The 21,618-nt window shown below is 30.0% G+C and overlaps 2 protein-coding genes, 1 long non-coding RNA gene and 1 pseudogene across 3 annotated transcripts; 2 read left to right on the top strand and 2 right to left on the bottom strand.

Annotated features, from left to right (window-relative positions):
• Positions 1–381: 381 nt before the first annotated feature.
• On the bottom strand, positions 382–2,961 carry LOC132953838 (putative nuclease HARBI1). The gene is made up of 6 exons (XM_061026172.1): positions 2,875–2,961; positions 2,599–2,787; positions 1,924–2,015; positions 1,404–1,799; positions 714–883; positions 382–629 (listed from the first exon to the last, which is right to left on the bottom strand). The coding sequence occupies exons 1-6, from the start codon at positions 2,959–2,961 to the stop codon at positions 382–384; spliced, it is 1,182 nt and encodes a 393-aa protein (XP_060882155.1).
• Positions 2,962–4,413: 1,452 nt separating this feature from the next.
• Positions 4,414–9,284, bottom strand: LOC132953839 (uncharacterized). Its single transcript, XM_061026173.1, has 5 exons — positions 9,185–9,284; positions 6,488–6,512; positions 6,132–6,380; positions 4,883–5,142; positions 4,414–4,754 (listed from the first exon to the last, which is right to left on the bottom strand). The coding sequence occupies exons 1-5, from the start codon at positions 9,282–9,284 to the stop codon at positions 4,414–4,416; spliced, it is 975 nt and encodes a 324-aa protein (XP_060882156.1).
• A 4,670-nt stretch (positions 9,285–13,954) lies between these two features.
• Positions 13,955–14,728, top strand: LOC132933541 (uncharacterized). Its single transcript, XR_009662898.1, has 3 exons — positions 13,955–14,197; positions 14,286–14,540; positions 14,607–14,728. It is a non-coding gene; the product is annotated as an uncharacterized LOC132933541 (long non-coding RNA).
• Positions 14,729–20,227: 5,499 nt separating this feature from the next.
• LOC132953841 (uncharacterized) lies at positions 20,228–21,181 on the top strand (annotated as a pseudogene).
• Positions 21,182–21,618: the final 437 nt, after the last annotated feature.

The following is a 21,618-nucleotide window of genomic DNA, read 5'->3' on the forward strand; positions in this document are numbered from 1 at the left end:
GACTCAATAAGTAATATGCAATTGTTAATTGAAAAAAAAGAGGAAAACCGTGCAAAGAGACATTCTGAATTGATAGAACTTCAAAGGAAATCAATACAGCTTCAACAGGATGCTGTAGAAGCATATAAAAGCACTATGAATCAGTTTCTAACTATTTATAAAAAAAATTCCAGTCAATAATATATTTTTTATTAATACAGTTTTTTATTAAGGTAACAAAGGTACAGTTATGTTTTCCAATTTTGTAAATGTTACTATTATGAAGTTTATAAGAATTATTAAGTTTTTGTTTGAAATATATTAAATTAATTCTTATTGGTATTGTACATTTTTATAGCAATAACTGCCATAGCTCAAAGACCAACATAAATAAAAAATATATTAAATCAAAGAAACCATAATTTGATCTCTTTTAATACAGCCGGACTGTGTATTTTCAATGTAGCCAGTTAATTGTTCAGATGTAGTATCGTCACCCAAATTGATTAGTTGTTCAGAAATTAAAGAATTAATCCATTGGTCATCATCAAACTTTAAACAAATATTATGCAAGACACAACAAGCAACTATAGTTTGTGGGATCAGTTCTATTTTTTTCATATCCAAATACTTCAAACGTCTAAAACGACCTAAATTATTGAACAAGTAACTGTTTTATTACAATGATCAATGATATATTTTTAATTTAAAATGAAAAATAAATAGTGAAATACCTTTCAACAGTGCAAAACATCTTTCGATAGACTGCCTAGCACGTGACAATGAAACATTAAAAAATTTTTCTTGATCAGACAGGTTACCTCTATCAATATATGGTGGAATGCACCAATCAAGTATTGGATATGCTTTATCTGCAGCGATGAAATATTGACCAGGAACATACCTAAAGTATTCAAAATACCAATATTTATATAATATATTATGTATTTATGTAGGTACAATGATGTACATTTTCTCAGCCCTCCTTCACCAACAATATTATGAATTTAAAAACCTATTTCAAAAACGTATACCTGAAACTTCGAGTACTATGGGCGTTTCCCCTCTATTGCCATTTCTTCAGCCCACCCAAATGGAATAAAACCGAATGATTATATTTGCATTTATATACACTATAACATATTTAAAATATTTTTATTTTTTTTAGTTATTTATAGGCACAAGGAATTTTTGATTTTTTTGGTTATTTCTATAAATGTCAATTAAATTTTATTCATTGAGTCAAAAAGTTCGAAAATGTAAAATGAAGTTTCTCAAAAGTCCCTAATTTAAGCTGTAACCAAAATAACCTCATATTATGTCACTACTTTGAGATAATGTCTGCCATGAGTGCTTATAAAATCTATTAAAATACAAAAGTTTAGTTAATGAGTAAATGATTAATTTACTAATATTATATTCACCTATTTTTGTTTTCCAAGATTCGTTTATAAATCAAAGAATTTGTGAATATTCTTCGATCGCCTACAGATCCAGGATAACCAGCAAATGCATCTATAACTCTAAGTTTATCATCACATATAGCTTGTAATGTTATTGCGTGAAAACATTTTCTGGTGAGATAGGAATTTGCTGATTTCTTAGGTGCAGGTATTGGAATATATGATCCATCAATAACACCAATTATATTATTGAGACAAGTCTTTGACATCTTACCAAAATTAAGTTGAATTTGATTCATTTGCTCAACTTTGGGCCAATTAATAATTGTGGGGGATAATTTATGTAGAACAGTAGTGACACGGACAAAACTATCATGGAGGGAACTTTTACCAACATCAAATCTATCAGAAACTGATCTGGAAATTAAATAAAAACATTTGTATTAATCATGTAAAAATAAATTCTAATAACTAACATTTCATAGATGATATAGATCATTATATCAAAAAGAAATTGATAATAATAAGTTTTTAAACAAACCGAAAACTATCTGGTGTAGCCAGTAACCATATAGTTGATAATAGTTGAAGCCTCTCGTCTGTACCTTTACGTCCTTCTACGCAAGTATTTTTGGTTGATACCGAGTTGCGGTCGAGATTATAACAGGTAAAAAAAAAAAATCCGAGTTGCGGTCGGGATCAAAACAGGTTAAATATCAAAATAGGTAAAAATCCTAGTTGCGGTAAAAAAATATGATTAATAATTATTATGTTTTAAATATTGACATAGTTACATATTATTATGCTAAATACAAAAATGAAACGGTCAAAATACAAATTTTGAATATAAAATATAAAGTAAAGAAATGCATAAAGAAAATACTGCATTTATTCATACAATTTTGAAATCAAAAACATTAGAACAAGATAATGCTTTCTTGATAAATTAAAAATATTTGAAGATTTTATTTGTCATACGTTTACATGGCAATAGTAAAATTCTATTGAACCTATTAGGTACGTAAACAACATTTATTAATATGACAAATATTTAAAATTTCAAAAAAGGGGGACCCTCGTGTTAATACCCCTCACTTTGTTTTTTGGATAGCGCTGGGAGTTTTTGTGCACAAACGTCGGGACCTTGTGCACATTTCTGCACAAACGTTTGGCACCTTAAAAATTTCAATTTTCCAAAAAGAGGGTGTCTCGTTTTTAAAAGGGGACCACAAATTGTAAGACATCTTTCAAAAGAGGTTGGGGACAACCTAAAGTGCTGTTGAAACTGTTTATGGGTAAAATTTTGAATTTTCTTAGACATAAAATCATGTGCTCTAATAGGTTTTACTCTATTACCCCGTACATTATTGATTAATTCATCATCTGAACTATCTTCAATGTCAACCTATTAACAAATTGTATAATATACTATTAAATAATACGATTGTATGTATAAAATGTATGTTATTAATTATTATAAATGTTAACTTACAAGTACAATTTTTCTTTTTAATCGATTGTTTAATTCTTTCCCCATTGAATCTAACATCACAAATAATTCTAAGCTCTCGTTGCTCATCTCGCAATAACTAATTAAATGTTAATTTAACTGACAAACAATGGGTAATAATTATTAATTAGTACCTATTACCCATTTACTTTTAATTAATAAATTACTTAGTTTAGTTTTTGAAAAATACATTGATTTCCTGTTTTTATAAATTGATATTACTTATCAATTATTAATACGAGAATATTGATAAAAATTTAAAATAGGTATATCGTTCGGTTATTCGGAGTAATATGGTTAAGAGTACCAGCTGATAACGTAGAGTTTACTCTACTCTACTCTACTCTACTCCGACTAATCATATTCGAACGCACCCCTGTATATACAAGAGAATAGTTTTATATATTCAACTGTATCAGTGTACATGAGTTTAATCTTGTCCCCATAGTGTCTCTGCATGACGTTGTAATGGCAGTCGTGCATTTAAAGTATTGCTGATGTCAAGCACTGCAAATCATATAGATAATAAATAATTTAATAAATGTACCTAGGTATGTTCAAAGTAGGACTGTGCGATTATTTTTTCCCTACAATAATCGAATATTATAATTGCGCCGCAATTCTTATCAAATCGACATTACAATTTACTCCTCTTCCTATAATAAATAAGGATTTCCTCCAAGCAGCATTAATAAATATTAATTTAAATCATGTACCAATCAAAATTGCAGCAGTTTATTGTCCCCCTAAACACAAAATCACACCACCACAGTACGAAACATTCTTTAATTCTCTCAGCCACTACTTTATCGTAGGAGGTGACTTAAATGCAAAAAATCAAATTTGGGGCTGCCATTCCTCAAACCTTAAAGGACACGCCTTACTCCAAATCATTAACTATCACTTTCGATACTCCTGTATGTTGTTTCACAAAATTCAGCGATGGTTTTCTTTAAAACCGATAAATCATCATACTTAAAGTACTCGGTTTTGAACCTAGGATCCAATACGGTACACATAATCAGTAATGTCTTGATAGCGTTGATCTAGAACTTCAATAATAGTTGTATACATGTTTTTAATTTGTCCTCCGTTGATGTCCGTATCATCACTTTCATTTAGTTGTATTATTTGAGATAATTTTGATTTAAACGAAGAAATAACTGGTAGTATAGCCGAGCCCGTGACGTATGAATCGCCAGCTAAATTTCCCGGATTGGCTGTATAATACAACTTAGGTTTTTTAACACGATAATGTCTGATTCTTGAAGAGCTAAATTTTTATATCCACCATTTTTATATGTTCGTAGGAAACTCGTGAGTCCAAGTTCTTGTTCAATAATAACATTAATTAATTCCAACATTGACCACCAACGCGTTTTTGAGGAAGATGGACATTTTTTATTTGGCAAGCTAAATTTTTCCTGAACTTTTCCCATTTCTCGAACTGCCTTCCAACTATGGGCAAATATATTATGGATTAATTTGACTTTATGGACTACATCTTTTATCTCGTCCATATTAAAGATGCGTAAAACTGCCGTGTTGAGCATGGCCAAAACAAGCTACATGTGGTATATTTAAATTGCGTACAGCCTTTAGCATATTAGATCCATAATCCGTCACTATCGAACATATTTTCCTATCCGGTATCTCATAATCTAAAAGCAACATTTGAACTACGTCGGTTATATTCTCCCCAGTGTGGTCTTCCGACAGTTCAATGCAACCCAAACAGGCTGAAGTTAATTTGAAATTAGCGTTGATAAAATAGCACGTGAGACCAATAAACGGTTGGTTTGAACTTGAAGTCCAGCAGTCCGTGGTGAAAGTAAAAACATCGGCGCTCCTAATTATGCTCCCTATAATGTTACGTGTTTCACTAGACGGGATTCGGGATTCTGTAAGAGTTTTTCGACCTGGTAGCTTGTAGCTAGGATTTAACGCATTCACAAATAGTTTGAATCCCTCCTTTTCCACTAAACTGTACGGCCTCTCATATTTGTTGCAATGAAATAGGCAAGAGCATTATTAATTTTGATTTTTGCACTTTTATTCAGAGTGAATTGTGTCATTTTCATTTGTTTTGTTAGAGTTGAATTTGTTTTGTGAACAATGGCTATTGATGAGGTGTTAGTAATAGGAGACGGATAAATACATGAATCAGTTGAATCTGATTGACCTAATTCTGGTTCATAATTTGAAGTAGAAGGTTGTGATATTAATGAATTTGATTCCTCAATCTCAGACCTAATAAAAATATTATGAAATAGGTAAATGTATATTTAGACATTTTTATCTTTAATTCAATTTAACAAAAAAAAGGGGGTCAAGTGGATATCGCTCCGCTGTACAGTAGGTTACAAGTACGTCACTGTATAATGGATGTCATTAAATTTGAATTCAATGATATAATATCATTGTATATGAAAAACACGATTCTGAGCGGAGACGGCATGTCAGTCTAGGATATTTTAAATTATATTGATATTGTTATTATACGGTAGCTGAATAAGTTAAATAAATTAATATTATTCATATTATTTAATTATTAACCTAAAATTATCAGCAATGCTGGAAAAATATTATTATATATACTTATTATACTTTTACATAAGACACAATTCAACTGGTAACGTCCATTTTAGATAAAGCAGATGAATATTTGATAATATTTAGACATTTAGTAGATACCTACTAGATCTGCCATAATAACTAAAAGTCAGTAACGACATAAAGTTTTATTTAGAAATATTAAATGTTTGTATATTTGGTAAATTTAGTAATTTATGTTGTCACCATCGCCCATAAGCCATAAGGACAACCCCCGGAGGCAGGAACTCAATCGATTTCTAACTTTTTAAGTAGGTACCTAGTATAATTTTGACCAACAGTTAATAAATAATAATTGAAATATTGAACACTCGACATACCTATACTTTTATAAAATGTATAAAATCTCAAGGGTTAGCTAGTATAACTCGCGTTGGAGGTTCGAATACTATATTATTTTAACGCTACAAAAATTAGTATTGCTTAATCTTTAAAAACAATTTCATGCATTTCAAAAATTATATAGGTATTGGGTACTATTTTCGGTAAAGTTCAAAACTCTTAGCAATCGTAAACTCGTGAAAAATAATTACAATTTTTATGTATTTTAAATCACACTTATATTGAACTAATATTTTACTATATTGAATCATGATCTACATTAGAGCTTATAAGTGTTTACTTACTCATCTTCGTCTATGGAAACATTGGAAACGTCTTGATTAAATGCACTTCCTGATAACCCCATTCGAATTTGATCAAGTTCAATAAATTTTGGCTTGGGTTTAAATTTTAAATGGTTCCACATGTTTGTTGTACTTGATCCTGGATTTGCATATTTCTTTTTACATATTGAGCATTTCACTTTAAGACCATCATCGTCTTTGCTAAAAACTTGCCATACCTCACTCATATTGAATACTTGGTACTTGGTACTAATGAAATAAATAATAAATATTTAATTATATGAATTCCTCAATGTATATATAAGATATAGTTAGCCACTAGTAACTACTATAACTAGTAGGTAGTAAGTACTTACTTTCGTTGTTTTGTATTTCTGTAATCTGTATAATATATTATTTGGTATAATTATTAAAATCCACATGTGCTGATGGAGAATGAAGACGAACTAGTTACGAAATAGTGTTTACCGACGTCCGTACTCCGTGTAAACAATAAGTCAATAAGAAATATTACGAATGAATAATAAAATATAAATAGCATCTAATAATTAACCATAATCATTATCAGTTTATTTAGATTATAAATATAAAATGTCATTGTATAATTTGGTAGACCCGCGCAAACATGCAAGACTTATAATTATTATTTTATTTTTATTTAATATTATTTGTTTTTTTAATTTAAAAATAGATAACCCTCGGCAGCAAGGCCATTAGGAAGACATATACAGTGTGTTTCACTCAAATGGTAACACGAAATATCTCTGTTCAGCGACCTTGGATTGAATTGGGGTTTTTTCGAGAAGCTAGGGAATACTAAAATACACATTTTGTGATCATTTTCGAATTTTTAATTCTTTTATTGTGCGAATGCGCAATAAAACTTACATTTTTTAAATTGCAACACCTATTTTCAACACCGGGTTTCGATAGAACTATTTTTTTTAAGCAACTTTGATAAACAAACTTTTTTCCTATCTCAAAAATTGACTGAATTACAGCAATCCTAAGTTTAGTCCTTGGTTAGGTATTATTATATTAATATTATTTGTTATATTTAACTAAAATACCTATTTATTTTCTTGTTTTGAAATGTTATGCTTGGTTATTCGACTATATCTTATTATATTCGATTACTCGATTATATTCGAATGTTAATCGAATAATCGGTTAATCGGTTATTCGATTATTTATCCTTCGTTAAAAATAATCGATTAAAATAATGGATTAATAAAAATAATCGCACAGCCCTACACAGCATACCTAAACATGAAATATTTTTTTTTGAATTCATTATTTATAAAGTTTATTAATATATTTCATGTAATACCCACCATTGTTTTTCGATTTTTCTTTTTTGGACAATATACACATTTCTATCTTTCTTTCACTGCCCCGTGTTGTTCAGGCTGTGTAAGCTGTTTCTTTATTCCTGTTATATTCATAATTGTACTTCGATGTTGAATACTCAATGTTGGTATATCAAGTCGGTTGATCATAAATTCTTTAACAAGTTCTCGACCCAAACTTCTAAGATAATTTCGAGGAGTAATAACATTGACAGTATTTTCCCGATAAATTATTTGGCTATTGATTTCCGCAATATTCATTAGAGAGAAAAATATTGTCAATGGCCATCTACAGCTTACTTTAGAAACAGAATATTCTCCCTTCAATTCATCAACAACATACTTCACCCTTTGTAGAGTTGTAAGTGGTAATAATCTCGGGTTTATTTTAGTCACCAGAATCTGTATCTATAACGCCTTGATAATGCATACTAGATACCAATATGACATTTTTGTTTTTACGAGACACGTACGACATAATTATTTGATTTTTTCTATATCCGAATAAAGTTAAATTTTTTTGCCTACGTTTAGTATCTAAAAAGCAAGGGGGATTTCTTTTTTATCTTTGCATAGAGTTCCAACAGTTGTCAAATTATGATTTTCAAGCAACTCATTTACCAATGGTATGTAAGTGTACCAGTTATCTATCGTGATATTTCGACCAGTTTTAGAAATTGGAGTTATCATCCTTTTTACAATACTTTATGGCTTATTTTCAAATTTGAATGGGATGTCAGGCTGCGTTCCTACATATACCTCCATTGATACATGCTCACCCTATTTTTTCACTTAAGTTTTAAAATATTATATTCAAATTCTGATTTTTAGAATTTTTAAATACACTTGAAGATTTTAGAATATTTTTTATGATGATGTTGTTACAATACAAACTTCTGTTTTTCATATATGAATCCTCTTTTTTACTTTTAATTATTCGGTAGGTTTTTTTTTTAGCTTTGATGTATCTAAATCAAAATTCGAACTAGGTAGTAGTTTTTGAGTAATATAACTTTGTGTACTAATGATAACACGTATATGGAATTTGGCTAATTAGATTTGGGAGCTTAGATGGTTTGAAAATTTAGTAGTCAGTAGGTACTAATTACCTTTGATCTATCAAGATAAATTATATGTAAAAATTATTAAGTAGGTGTACTGAATAGTGAATATGTACTAGTATACTACATCTAATATTAGCTACTTATAATTTTTTATTGTAAAACCATAATTAAGGATTATCCTTAGTATAAACATTTTAATAATTTAGCAACTACTTATTAGAATTTTGATTTAGATACATCTATATTTACAAGAACATTGTCTCCTAAATAGTTTTCAGAAACGATGAGATTTTCATTTGAAAAATAGAAGCTTGTATAGTCACAAGACACTCTTTAATAGTAGTACCAAAAATATCAGGAATTCGAATATTATATGTATATTTAAAGGAAAAAAGGTGGTGAGCTATTTTTCACCAAAATATCAAGTAAATTTTATATTTTATTATGAGGCCCCTTAAAAAACTGATCCATGGGCCTTTGGTGTACCAGGCCGACACTGCTTATTTTCATTATTATTATCTTAGTATCCCTAATATTAGACATATAATAATAGCCCTATATATATCCTTTTTTTATTATTATGAAAGAAATTGCGTATATCCTCCTCGTGGCTCTGACCTTTTTTAATGTGAAATCCTACTGTCACAAACCAATTCGAAAACCATCCATTTAATGTCATCTGGCCAAACCCATGCTCTTTCCTGAGTCTCCCCAAAACTTTTTATTGCTGCTCTTGCCATTTTTCCAAATATTTCTTAATCCTTCATTGTTTCATTTTCCGTTAGCGTCAATGGCTGTTCGTTCTAAGAAAGAATGGTCACAACGCCCATTTGTTTCTTTTGTTTTTTCTGTTATAATTAATCACATTTTATTTATTTTTCTTATTATTTTCTTATTCATAAGTATACCTACCCATATATTAATATCGCCTATAATCTGGCCTACCTCTCATGGATTATTGCATTCTTGTCCGAATCTATCCAATAAATCTAACCTAATTTCGAGAACTCATTAGTTACTCTATTTGCAGGGTTGGGCAGTATCAAAGATACAATTGTTTTTTGTATCTTATATCGTGATACATAATTTTAAAGTATAAAGTATCATGTATAATACATAAATTAATTAGTATAATATTATATTATATATTATTAACCGAATACAGAATATTAATTACTTATATACTAATAAGTACTAAATAGGAATAATTTATAGTTTTTTCAGAATAACGTCATATATTTTCAGCCCTGGGTGTAATTTTACGTACAAGTTGTGCTTCAGTTAATGAGAATAAAAATAAAACATTTTCGAACAGATCTAGCTAATTTTCTCCAAAAAATTTATCTAGATAAATTCAATTTTTATCTAAAATAAATACTTAGATAACTTATATTTATGTATCTAGATAAGATAAAAGATAAAAAAATAATTATCTGGATATTTATCCACTTATTTCACCAACATGGAAGCTAAACTTGATACTCTAATTAAATCTGTAAATGATTTAAAAATTTCAATTAATAAATTAGTGTCTTCAGTAAATTCTCCATCCAAAAAATTAGCAACTATAACAAATAAAGTCAATAATCATTCCGCACAATTAAACACTCTATCTACTGAACTAGCCTCTATAACAACTAAAGTGGAAACTCTTGAAGCTAATATCACATCATCAAATTCAAAGGCATCAATCTTAATTGACGACAATTTAATATCTGAGATGATCGACCGACAATCACGACGGAATAATGTGCTACTCTTTAATTTACCAGAAGCTCTTAATGACTCATCAAACTCAAGCTCGGATTCTACTTCTATTCAAAACATACTTGATGTTCTTAATTTAAAATCCAAACCAATTTCTGTCACTCGTCTGGGCAAACCTTCTTCTTCCAATACTACCAAACCTCGACCAGTAAAATTACGTTTCTCAGATCAAAAAGATATTTTCGAACTATTCTCATATCAAAATAAATTAAAATCAAACTCTACCTGGAAAGACATTCGCTTCTCTTCTGACCGAACCAAACAGCAACAAGAATACATGTCTCACCTTCGCCAAGAACTTCTAAACCGTCAATCTAATGGAGAACAGGACCTCATCATTAAATACATCAAAGGCACTCCAAAAATTATCAACTCAAAAAACTAATTTCCGTTCACAATATATTCAACTGCTACTATCAAAATGTAAGAGGTCTTAATACTAAATTAAAACTATTGAAAACCAATACTGATTTCTTAGATTTTAATATTTTAGCTTTTACCGAAACCTGGTTACATAATAATGTTAGCTCACTTGAACTTGGTCTCGTAAACTACGAAATTTATAGATATGATAGATCATTATTATCTAGCTCGTCGACCAGAGGAGGAGGTGTCTTAATAGCAGAGAATAAAAAATGTATCTCCCCACAAATTGAAATTGATAAAAAATCGTTAGAATTATGCTTTGTCTCTGTAAAAATTAATAACACTAAAAATTTAATCGTAGGTTGTTTCTACTTTCCGCCAAATTCTCCTTCTTCTTTGTATAATGATTATTTCTCTATTTTAGATAACCTAATTTCTTCTCGTCCAAATGATGATCTTCTACTTTTTGGTGATTTTAATTTGCCAAATTTAAATAAGGCATCACTAAATGTTAACTTAAATTTATTCTCTCCTTGAGCTATTTTTTTTAGAAAATCTATCATTACTTAATCTTTTTCAAATAAATACAATTTTCAATAGTTATGGTTCAATACTGGACCTTATATTATCCAATTCTAATTCTCATTCTATATCTTTGAATAAGGATTCTATAGTTCCAGTAGATAATTATCACCCTCCTATTTATGTCAGCTACTCTCAGTCCTACACTCCCTTTCCGCTATCTTTTTCTGAAGAAGCCTACGACTGGTATAAGGATGATTATAATAATATTTTATCTTTCCTTGGTTCAATAAACTGGAACGAGTTTTTCAATATTAATAATGATATTACAACCATAACTGAAGAATTTTATTCCCTCCTATTCTATACAATAAACACTTTTATTCCTAAAAAAAGATACTTCAAATCTAAATTCCCCGGTTGGTTTTCTAAAGACTTAATAAATCTAATCAAATTAAAAAAATTCCAACATTCAATATTTATGTTATCTAACTCACAAGATAAATACCAACAATTCTCTTCCACACGTGCTCAATGTAAATCCTTAAGTAGATTTGATTACTCCCAATACTTAATTAATATTCAAAAATCTTTTAGATTTAGACCTAAAAAATTTTGGTCTTTTATTGAAAATATTAAAAAATCATCTGGTTTTCCTAACACAATGTCTTTCAACGATATGACAGCTGATAATGGTCAAGAAATTGTTGACTTATTTAGTCAATACTTCTCTTCAGTTTATAAAGACACAGCTCCTACTACTATTAATTTTCAGTCTAATATAGTTCAATCAATTGATTCGTTAAACTCACTTCACATCGAACTCCTAGAAGTTTTCAATGAATTAGATATTCTATCTTACAAAAATGCAATTGGTCCTGATGGACTCTCTCCTATATTTTTATTTAACTGCAGATTTATACTTTCACCACCTATCACGTATCTCTTTAATTTTTGTTTAAATAGTGGCTCATTTCCATCATCTCGGAAATCCACTTATATTAATCCGATTCTTAAAAAAGGTAATAAATCATTTATCTCAAACTACCGTCCTATATCAATAATTTCTATTCTCCCAAAAATACTTTCTAAAATAATAAATAACAAGCTTACGCCCATATTTAAACATATTTTAGCACCACAACAACATGGATTTCGCAATAAAAAGTCATGTCTTACTAATTTAATAACTATTAAACATCATATAATAAAATCTTTTTCTAATAATCAACAAACAGATGTTATTTATACAGATTTTGAAAAAGCTTTTGATAGAGTAAACCACTCTTTATTAATCAATAAACTGCAGGAAATCGACTTTGCCAATCCCTTGTTATCATGGTTCAACTCATTCCTAAGTCAAAGAATACAATTTGTCAAATATAAAAATTTTATATCGACACCTATAAACGTAATTTCTGGTGTCCCCCAAGGCGATCACCTTTCCCCTCTCCTATTTAATTTATTTATAAATGATGCTATATCATCCATTTCACACTCGAACATTTTATTATTTGCCGACGACGCAAAATTTACAAATCTATTACTTCTCCCGATGATATTAAACTTCTTCAAAGTGATTTAGCTTCATTTAACGAATGGTGCATTTCAAATAGCCTATCATTAAATATTGACAAATGCCAAATTGTTACTTACTCCAAAAAACACAATCCCTTACATTTTAATTATCATATATGTGACATTAACCTACATCGTTCATCATTATTTAAAGATTTAGGGATCTTATTTGATTCCAAACTATTATTCAATGCTCATGTATCAGCGATTAAAAATAAAGCTTTATCTGTATTTGGTATGATAAAAAGGAACTGCTCAGATTTTCGTGATCCACTTGCTCTCAAATGCCTTTATACCTCACTAGTCCGTTCTTTATTAGAATACGCTCCACTGATTTGGGATCACAACAATGTAGGACATAATGATCAACTTGAAAAAGTTCAAAATAAAGTTCTCAGATTTTTATGTCATAAATGTAATATTCATAGAATACCTCACTCTGGTTACGATAATATCTTAAATTTGTTAAACTTAGAATCTTTAAATGTACGAAGAAACTTATCCTACAACACGTTCCTCGCCAAATTACTAAATAACGAGATTGATGATTCATTTTTATTAAGTCAATTAAATGTCAAAGTTAATAGCCATTACACTCGTAACAATCATTTATTTTATATTCCTCATTCATCTAAAAAGTTTACGTCATACGATACGATAAATATTTTAATGTCTTCGGGAAATAGTTAATTATTTTAATGAACATTGAATGTATTTTTATTAATATTATCATTTATTATTATTATTATCATTATTATTATTATTATCAATATCATTTATTATCATTATTATATTTACTATTATTTGATATATTAATCTCTTAAATTTTTATTATGTCATATTTTATTATTTTAAATTATATTACATTATTTTTATCTACAAATAATATATTGTGAATTGGACTTTCGTCGTAATGCTCGTAACAATCATTTATTTTATATTCCTCATTTACATAGGCGGATATTGGGGGGGACTTGGGGGGCTTAAGCCCCCTCAGTACGTAGTCAAGCCCCCTCGGAAGGTTCTAGTATCTCTACTTCAATTACAACAAACAATTTTGATATAATTGTAAAAAATAATCAAAATATAAAAAAAAAATATTGTTTTGTAAGAATTTATTTTCAACTATTCCCCTTATTTACCGCTGATAAGATCGTTATATTATCCTATCCTAGGAATGTGTTTAACACTTTAGAATCCCTATACATACATTTTTCACATCCGTCAAAAAATCAACATTTAATTGAGATTCAAACCAATCTGGGGATAAAACATAGGTCAGTGATTAGACTCAGTGACACTAGATGGAACTGCCGCTATAGAAATATAGAGTGTGTTAAAGCAAGTTATAAAGCAATTATTCAAGCTTTAGAAGAAGAAATCGAAAATGAAGATGATAGAGGAGTAAATGAAGCAATTGGTATATTAATATATTATTATAATAACTAATAAGTAATAATTTATAAATTAATAAAAAGTAATTATAGTCCTTTTTTTTTTTGTTTTAGGAATATTAGCAAATTTAAAAAGTGGACCATTTATAGTTTATTTATTTATCTTACATAAAGTATTAATTCATATTAATATCGTTACCAACAAATTTCAAGAAAAAACTGCTACCTTAGGTCAATCTAAAAATATTATTTAAGGTGTGATGATGATTTTTTAAATTTTAAGAACAACAGAATATTTTTCTCAGCTTTGGTGTGAAATAGAAACCTTTGCTAAAGATCATGACATATCAATACAAACACCGTCTAAAGGTGAGCCTTGATTATACATATATTTATTTATAATTCTTAATTTTAAGTAAATATTTACTTAACTAGGATGTAAAAGAAAAAGACAAGAGCCAACAATTTTTAAAAATTTTGATGTCACTGCAACCACAAGTGCTGAACATAGTATCAATGAAACTAATGAAACCACTGAAGGTTATTTAAAAAAAAAAAATGCTTTCTTTCCTGTATTTGATGCTATCTTGGTAAATCTGGAAAAAAGGTTTTTTTTTTGTAGATCATTATAAAGTAAGTATTGATTTATCGTTTATAAAAATGAATTTCTACTTATACTCTAGTTTTCTATTTTTAAAAGTAATCCTCTATTTTATATATTTTTTAGGATTTGATGTGTGTATCTAAAGATTTACTGAAGTCAGAAATGGCAGTGGTATAGAATTGCATATTGCAGTCTACTGACGAAGAATATATATCTTTAAATTATGTAAAAAAGGTTTTAACAAAAAGTGTTTTCCCTAATTTATACAAATTATTTCAAGTTGCTATAACAATACCAATAAGTTCCTCAACTTGTGAAAGGAGTCTTTCAGCAATGCGTCGAATCAAAACTTGGCTTCGAACTTCCATGTTGCAGGAGTGGTTCAACAACACATCAATATTGTATATTGAAAAAAACATAACTAAATATATTAATACCGATACTGTTATAGATATATTTGCAAAAAAAAATAGATTCATAACATTAAAATAAAAAACACATTTGATAGCTTATCAATATAGCAATATAGCAAATAAATATTTTTATTTATGTTCATAAAACCTATACATATTTTGGGCCTCAGATAGAATAAAGTAGGAGAGCTACTAGCTTGCAGGTTGAAGTGTCTAATAATGTGTTGACGCTAATGAATATGGTAAAAATGTTAAGCCCCCCACGGATATGATCAAATATCCGCCTATGCTCATTTATCCAAAAATTATACGTCATATAACCCCATTAATATCTTAAATAAACAATTAATTATTTTAATAAACACTGAATGTATTTTTATTATTATTACTATTATTAATATTATTATTATTATTATTATTATTATTATTATTATTATTATTATTACTTTTATTCGATGTGTTAATCTTTTCATTTTTTATTATGTTAATATTTTAATTATATTATAGTATTGTTATCTATACAAATATATTGTGAACTGGACTTTTGTCCGTATTAATAAATAAATAAATAAATATAAATAAATATAATTTATCTAGATAAGTCCTAACACTGGTCGCTGGTGCGCGCGGCCCGGAGAGGACGTACTAACCAGCACACCCCCATACGATTTTCATATTTTTTTTTGTGCTAATATTTAGTATGCAATTAGTATGAATTAGTATGACCATTTTTTAAATTTGTACTCGTTTAGTTTTCGCCCCACAAACAAAAAACTGGGGCGGTGCTGAAGAAACGTTTCCCCAGTATCCTCCACAAGATTCGATGGCAATAGTGTGTTTTTTTTGTCTCATCATTTAGTAATTAAGAATTTGTATGACCGTTTCCGAAATTTGTACGACCTCCCGTCCAAGTACAAATGTCGTTCCTAACATTTGAGCATTTCTCCAGCACCCCCTCAAATAGAACCGATGGCGTCGTGGTATTTTTTACGGTCCCAACATTTAGTATGCGAGACGTACGAATTCGTATGCTTGTTTTTAAAAATAATAGCTAAGAAACTAGTTATTTTTTTTTGAGTTTGCGTGATTGGCGAGTATTAAAAAATTATTTGCAACTCAACCATTGTACCTACGACCCAACACCATAGAGGTAATACCGATCCTGGAGGTGCTGTCCGTCTTTTCTATGTGTTTTGGACACGTAAACTGATAAAGCCTTAACCCATGTGTGTTTAGTTTAGACACTTACCACTTAAAGATTATTAGAAAGAATCATATGTGCAAAATGGATGCTTTAAGGGCTAAGCTCAAAAAATGTCAACCATCAAACATTACCTAATGTTTTTTCAATCATATTCAATATTACTTTATAGTAGTGCTTCAGCCCCACAAATCTCAAATGCTATTTGCATCAATGGATACAATAGAAACAATTCATTATTATATTATATTATGGGCACTTTATATTATAGAGTAGGTAGTAGGTGCAATAAACTTAATTACATAAATATCACGCAACATTTAAAAGTATAACTTTTTTTACTTAAAAATAAACAAGTAGGTACAATAGAAATAATTTATGATTGTATTATATTAAAAGCTGTCCCGGCCGACGTTGTTCAGACCAAATATTTGTAGTTATATTTGTACAAAATGTATATTATGCCATATTTCTTCTAATTATAATATCTATATAATATGTAACCAATTGCAATCATTTAGAAAAACAAAAATGATAATTTCTACTAATAATTTCTCATATTATATGTTTAGGTATGGTCATACAGGAACCTAAATTGTTTACATATTTTTAGATTATCTCAAGGATAACAAAGAGAAAAATCTTAAATGTTTTTTTAAGTTTTGAGTTTCCTGAAAATTGAAGGCTTTATAACTTGTAAATTCCAACACAATTCAATATACATTTTTACCAAAGTACCTTGTATCTTTTAGTAAAATAAGATATATTATGATACCTAGTATAAATTATAACATGAAACATTAATATATGTACCATGATACAAGATGAAATTATTATTCTATATTTGATACATGTATCTGTGGTACTGCCGACTATAACTGTATGTAAATTTCACTCCTATTAACTATATTCTTGTACATTTATATAGTTATATATATCTAAATTCATTAAATAAATTACAATATATCTAACCATGTGGTTAATTTGTACCTATTATTGATTTTCTGTGAATTTCCAAACTATTGCGAATCTAATTTAAAATTGTTATTGTTTACCCACAAATCTCAAATGATATTTGCGCCAATGGTACTGTTCGCTCCGCAAACAAATTAATGTTTTCGTTTCCGCGCCAACAGCAAATCAGCTGGCTGTCTGGTGTGTGCATGTGTGTGTGTGATTCACGACAACGGATCGGGGAGTGCGCGCTTTGTCCCACCGTCAGATTGTGACATTGTGTTATCTTACTGATAGTGGGCAATGTGCGTATTCCAACGGTTATATTTTCATATTATTTTTTCGTGTATTTTCAATGTTTTTTGTTATTCATAAAGTTGTGTACCGCTTTCAGTGCCACCGAAAGTCTGTATTTCGTCGTATTAAATGTTTAAGGTGGTACTGATCGCATTTTCGTGAGTTATGCGTTTTTTCATTGGTCATTCAAATATTCATTCGTTTTCGTAAAAGCATCATATTCAACTCAATACATTCGTTTGATTTCTTTTTTTTTTGCCTCTCGAGCTGTTCGGTCGAAGTCAACTGCCAGCCAGAGCACATTGTTTCATTAACCTAAATACATTCATTTTTTGCTGAAGAAGCAAACATTCATTCAATACATTCATATTTCATATATATTCAATCATCTTGTACTAATCGTCTTCTGTGAATTTACTTCTGTAAGTATCGTTCAGTCATTTGATTTGTTCAATCATTTAATATTATTCCCCTATTCAGGGCGTACCACAAGATACTTACAGAAGCACGTGAATTTTGTGTCGTTGTCAATTACATGTGTTCATTGATTTATTCGTTTGAACTGGTGGCTCGTTAGTCGTACGTTCTCGGGTTGCTGCACATTTAATTTTTATAATATTGTATTTTTATTGTGTAAATGTGCGCATCTTGAGACGGTAGCGTTTGGTTCGAAGCCGCTAACGGACACCAGTTCTCCAGGTAACCAGCTGACGATTTGTTTTTATATTATTATTCAATATTATTGTTATTATTTTTGTGTGCTAATCAAGCACTTCAATATTATTATTACTTTATATTTTATTCAGCTGGTGGGTGCCAAATAGGCATTCCACACTTGTTATTATTTATTTTATTATACTTAACCAAAGTACCTAACATCACTTATAAAATCAATAAATTCAATTATTTATCCCAATATCACTTGGATTATCTATATTAATTCCTTTTGCTATTCATAAGGTTGTTAGTATTTATATTTAACTAACGCCTAGTCGTGAAGGCACCCTTGACATTTATTATATATTTATTTTTGTTAAGAGCCGAACGCGACAGATACAATAGAAACAATCTATTATTATATAATATTATAGGCGTATATAATATTATATACCTAATCTTATATAATCTTAGAAACTTATCATTATGATTTACAACAATACCGACGAAAAGTTGTGATTTTATATTTATACATCGAAAATATGAAATATGTTTGTAGGTAAGTGCCTACATAATTAGTTAAAGTGTACATACATTTAAATGATTTAAGTGAATTTACATTGACATTCAATTCTAAAACAAATATGTGAACATTTTAATTTTATAATTACAACTAAAAAATGCAGTTTAGCTCCCAAGTGATTTTTTTTTTTTTTGCATATTTGAGAAACTCAAAATTGATATTTTTTTTTCATTCGATGAGTAATAACATAAATAAGTTTTGGGGAAATCAGAACTAACTTAAATTTTTTGGTTAAAATATGCAAATGTTTGAAATAATTTTATAATTCAGTTTTATGTGGTTTATTAACAATAACATAAAAAGTAAGTGTGATAGGCAAATTCTGATTACACCAAAATGTTGAGCATATAAATACAAACATTTCTAAAAAAAAAAAATTCTAAAAACTGTAATAACTTAGAAATAAGATAAAATAAAAATACGAATATAGATATGACTCCTGTCGATAGTTATATTAAAATAGATGTTAAAATAGTAAAATTAAGCTATTACCTTCCTCCAGGTGTTCGGAGGGCTCTCGAGATCGTGTATTCGAGAATTAGATCAAATACACCATACAATGTAATTTTATGTAAAAAACACATATAGTGTATTAACGCAATAAATATAAAATATTATATTAAATGCCTTACCTGATTCGCAGTTGTTCGTAGACAATATTGTAGGAGTTTTAGGTTTTAGATAAAACAAAGTACTACTTCAAATACACAAATTGAATTAACGAACGCACTGATTATTGCTTGCACAAGAAGTCCAGTTGTCGCTCGTTGAAATCGGTGTCTTTGGTACTTAAGAGGTTGTTACTTTGGTGGTTGGTGCTCATGCACTGGTTTAAGGGACGACACGGATATGCCGACCAGAGAGAGGTAGGCGATTTTATCAAAAGTTTTTGTATTTCCCCGAACTAGATTTCTCTTCGGCGGCAAAGACCTTTTTGTCGGTGACAATAGTTTTATTGGGGATGACCGATTTCTACAAACGACAATCTGGCCGTTATTTATTATTCTGTAAGATTTTAGTTTATTTATTATAATGATGTGTGAGCATATCATTACAAAACTTAAATTTTTGGTATTTTTAATTCAATAACACGATTTTTTGACCATAACTTCCAAAATAAGTTTGACCGCCTTTTTTTAAATGTGCCATCAAATTAGGCATGCAAAACTCACATTTTGAAAAAAAAAAATCCAAAAAATCATTTGGGAGCTAAACTGCATTCGTTCCTAATGTTTAATATACTTCTAGTAGGGCCAAACCAAGATGGCACGTACGTCCGTTACTCCAAGAGAGAGAATTACATGGCCATTATCATTGTTTTACAAAAGAACTGCAACTGTATGACGAATGACTTCTACTACTTTTGAAGAATTAGTAATTCTTGTTTCTCCCAAACTCCAAAGAAATCCAATCAGAAAGGATATTCTTTCAGTTGGAGAAATTTTAACTGCTACATTAAGGTATATATACTTAAAGACTATATTTAAAATAATGAAAGATATTTTTTTCTATAGATATTTAGCTTCAGGCGAAAGCATGAAAGCTATTATGTATTCTTTTAGAATTGGAAAGGCAACTATAACAAAAATAATATATGAGTGCTGTACAGTATAGTGGGATATACTATATAAAAAAGTACTATAAATAGACTTAGTTGACTTAGATTATTAAAATTAAATTGTTACACTAATATATAGGTATTATTGCAACCAATTAGAAGTAATTGGGTTAAGGTAGCAAAGCAGTTTTATGAACAATGGCAGATACCTAATTGTTGTGGCGCTTTAGATGGAAAACATGTAGTACATCAAGTTGGTATTTTGTTATAGTTTTTACAAATAACAGGCATTGGAAAACAGTGGATCATCCAACTTTAATTATAAAGGATCTCACAGCACAGTTTTACTAGCATTGTGCGATGCTAATTATTATTTTACCATAGTCGATATTGGTTCTCCTGGCCGTTGTAGTGATGGAGGCATATTCAAAGAATGCACATTAGGGAAAGCTATAATAGAAAAGAAAATTGATTTTCCATAACCCATAGAAATTGATAGTGAAAATGGAAAAATACCATACTACATAATAGCAAATGAAGCATTCCCGCTTATGGAAAACATAATGAGATCATATCCGGGTCGCGGTAAAGCAAATCTTCCGATAAGAGAATCACGAAGCTCCCGGGTTTGGTGCCTTACGGCTACAACCACGGACCTTATGTTAGCACTTGGTGCTAGTCAAGGGCCGCGGAGGCATACAGGCGCCGCCCGCCGAACCTCCCCACAGCACTTTCATGTCTGAGATGGCCCGAGGGTCGGCGGGGCTGACGACCGCACGTCGTCTAAGGACCACGAGCACCGGACGCGCACGGAGGAGTACCCTGGCGCGCCCGTACCATCCGGCTAGGGCATACCGGTGCCTTTCGCCACCTTGGTGAGGCCGCAATCTATCCACTTTGCTTTCCGTTTTTGGTCACTATATAGCTCCAACGATAAGCTGGGTGAGCGCTAAGGAGAGACCGTGCATTCCCGGCCGACTGTCGCCGTACGGGTCCGCCAGGCCCCGTCACTCGGCAGCTATCCCCTGACCAAGCGTGAGGTCTATTACCACATAGTATGCTCCTGCAAACTGCCACTTCGAAACCAATCCACCGTCGGTCGAGGCAGTGTCCACCTCGACCGACGTGTGAGGGCTCGGTGTTAATCTCTCAACACCGAGGGCCCCCTCCACATCCCGAA

Source organism: Metopolophium dirhodum, chromosome 1 (assembly GCF_019925205.1).
Source record: "Metopolophium dirhodum isolate CAU chromosome 1, ASM1992520v1, whole genome shotgun sequence".
In the NCBI taxonomy this organism is placed as follows: domain Eukaryota; kingdom Metazoa; phylum Arthropoda; class Insecta; order Hemiptera; family Aphididae; genus Metopolophium; species Metopolophium dirhodum.